The sequence below is a fragment of the Cynoglossus semilaevis genome, chromosome 13, assembly GCF_000523025.1.
Source record: "Cynoglossus semilaevis isolate Cse_v1.0 chromosome 13, Cse_v1.0, whole genome shotgun sequence".
Lineage (NCBI taxonomy): Eukaryota > Metazoa > Chordata > Actinopteri > Pleuronectiformes > Cynoglossidae > Cynoglossus > Cynoglossus semilaevis.
In genome coordinates, this window is record NC_024319.1 from 3577796 (window position 1) to 3580166 (window position 2371).

At 45.5% G+C, this 2371-nt stretch overlaps 1 protein-coding gene across 1 annotated transcript in view; it reads right to left on the reverse strand.

Annotated features, from left to right (window-relative positions):
- Nucleotides 1–2371, reverse strand: part of LOC103388102 (copine-4-like) — a 13370-nt gene that overhangs the window by 4644 nt on the left and 6355 nt on the right. The window contains exons 8-9 of the mRNA XM_017037905.2: nt 1831–1929; nt 290–376 (exon numbers count right to left, since the gene is read on the reverse strand). Of these exons, the coding sequence (XP_016893394.1) occupies nt 290–376; nt 1831–1929 (186 nt within the window). The remainder of the gene's footprint in view (nt 1–289; nt 377–1830; nt 1930–2371) is intronic.

The window sequence follows — 2371 nt, forward strand, 5'->3', positions numbered from 1 at the left end:
CCCCCGCCCCCCGCCCCCCCCCCCCCCGCGTCGGCTCGTCATCAAATACTGTGATGTAAGGAGGTCAGAGCGCTCATTAGCATCCGACTCATCCATCACAGGAAGTGATGTCACTGTCAGACGCTGATGCTCCATGTCTCTGCTGAAAGTTAAACACCTGAACCAAAGCAGGTTTTAGTGAACCTGAGTTGGTAGGGGAGGTCAAAAGGTCAGCAGATGTTAGAGAACTAATTGTAAAACGTTTAGATATTTGTGTTCAACGTCTTCTGCTCTTTTGGACCATCGTCACCTTGCACTGGTTCAGGATGACGATCCCAGAGTTCTTGTAGTTTTTCTTCTTCACTTTGTATTTTGAGTTCATACAGGGCCACTGCACCTGCAACACACACACATGTATGATTACCCTCCGGCTGCAGGGGGAGCTCTAACATACCAGTGAAACATAAAGACAAAGTAGACTCTAATGCCACGGTGTCAAACTCAAATTCACAGAGGGCCAAAATTAAAAACTGGGACAAAGTCTCGGCCAAATTTAATATTCATTGAAAAATTGACTGTAAATGTTCGTGTTGTTGAATCTGGAACAACCGAATCTTAATATTATAAAGACATAAGAAATTCAATACTACAAATCCTGCCAGTGTAAAGGATCTGTATACTGGCAGGCCACATTTGATATGATTTAACGGCCAAATATAATTACACTGCGGGCCACATTTGGCCCCCGGACCTGAGTTTGACACGTGTGCTATAATGCGTAAACCATCTTCTGTGTTCTAATGAAACTAATAATGGAGTACCGCAGGGATCAACGGTTGCATTACTTCAATTACCTCATAACCAACTCCTCCAGAGAGGATCGTTGATTTGGGTGGAGTCAGAATTGTGTTCCTGAGATAAATAGAAATGTTGTATTCAAACAGAACTGATTTTTATGAACTGCCCCCTTCCTTATACCACAGTTGGTAGAGAAAATCAGTGCTGTTAGGTCACAGGGACAAAGGGAGCTGCTGCTGGTCCACTGCTGCCTCCTGTGGTCGGTTTATGTCACTGAGGTAAAGCTAATTTTAGACACGGATGTAAAAGCAGCGGAGGATCAACCACTGCTGTGTCTCTGTGAGGTACAAGCGCTGATTTTATCTACGTGTTTCAGTGAAAGGAAGTGAGTTGTTGAGTCTGTCTAAGAGTGGGGGGGGTCGGGGGGGGGGGGGGGGGACGTGCTCAGGTCACAGCAGCAGGAACCAGACGAGTTCAAGGAGGAACAGAACATGATTCATTGCACAGTCCTGGAGCAGAGACGAAGATCTCCAGAGGATTGAGGAGAACCAGTGATCCACCCACTGTCAGAGCAGGAACCAGGCCAAGAGTGAAGGACTATCTCCACTGAACTTACACATAAGGTGTGTGTGTGTGTGTGTGAGAGAGAGAGAGAGTAAATCAGTGGTTCCCTTGCAGCAGACAACCACAGAAAAACTACACAACAGCAACACAACAACCAGTACACGCTGACATCCTTACAACAGTGAACAGTAAACAACACCCCACAAAAAAAAACAATATTTACACGACAACAGTTGACACGACAACAGTTGACACAACAACAGTTGACACGACAACAGTTGACATGACAACACCTGACGACAAGCACACGGCGACCAACACAACATCTGAACGAAGAGTGAGATTCTGAACAACCTGGTGTCGTCATTAACGGAATGTCCTTTAGGTCACAAACAAAAACATAGGAATGTTAGACAACAGCACGCATTTTCACACACACACACACACACACACACACACTGACAGTGAACGGTTGTCATAGAAACCCACCTGCCTCCCATCAATGGCTCCTCTCATCTCTTTGAACGTTGCTTCAAATTCACCGATGTAGTCGTGTTTGCCGTTGGAGTCCCAGTCCCACACGGTGCACTGTGGACGAGAGACGCACGTCAAAGACCGCCCTTTGACCTCAGCCCAAAGGCCATGAAGGAAGTCAGTGGGTTCAGCCTAAACCTCCATCACTAAGTATAATTCAACGTATTCTTTTGTGATTTGACTGTTTGAAATACTCACTCAAAATGACCACAGGAGGCAGCAGTGGGCAAAAGGCTCTGTGTCCCTGTTAGCGTAACTGGTTTTCTCTCTGGACGTTGGTTTTAGAGAAAAGAGAAATTCTATAGGAGCCTAATGTGATGATGGTTTCACTGGTACTAGAGGAACGGAGCTCTCAGTGTGTGCGTGAGTGTGTGTGTGTGTGTGTGTCTCATTAAATGTTAGAGGTTCAGCGGGAAAAAAAAACGTTTTCTCTTCATGAAGTAGTTTTAATGAGCTGTCAGCTTTTCAGAATAAATGTTTTACTTCCTCTGTGGAC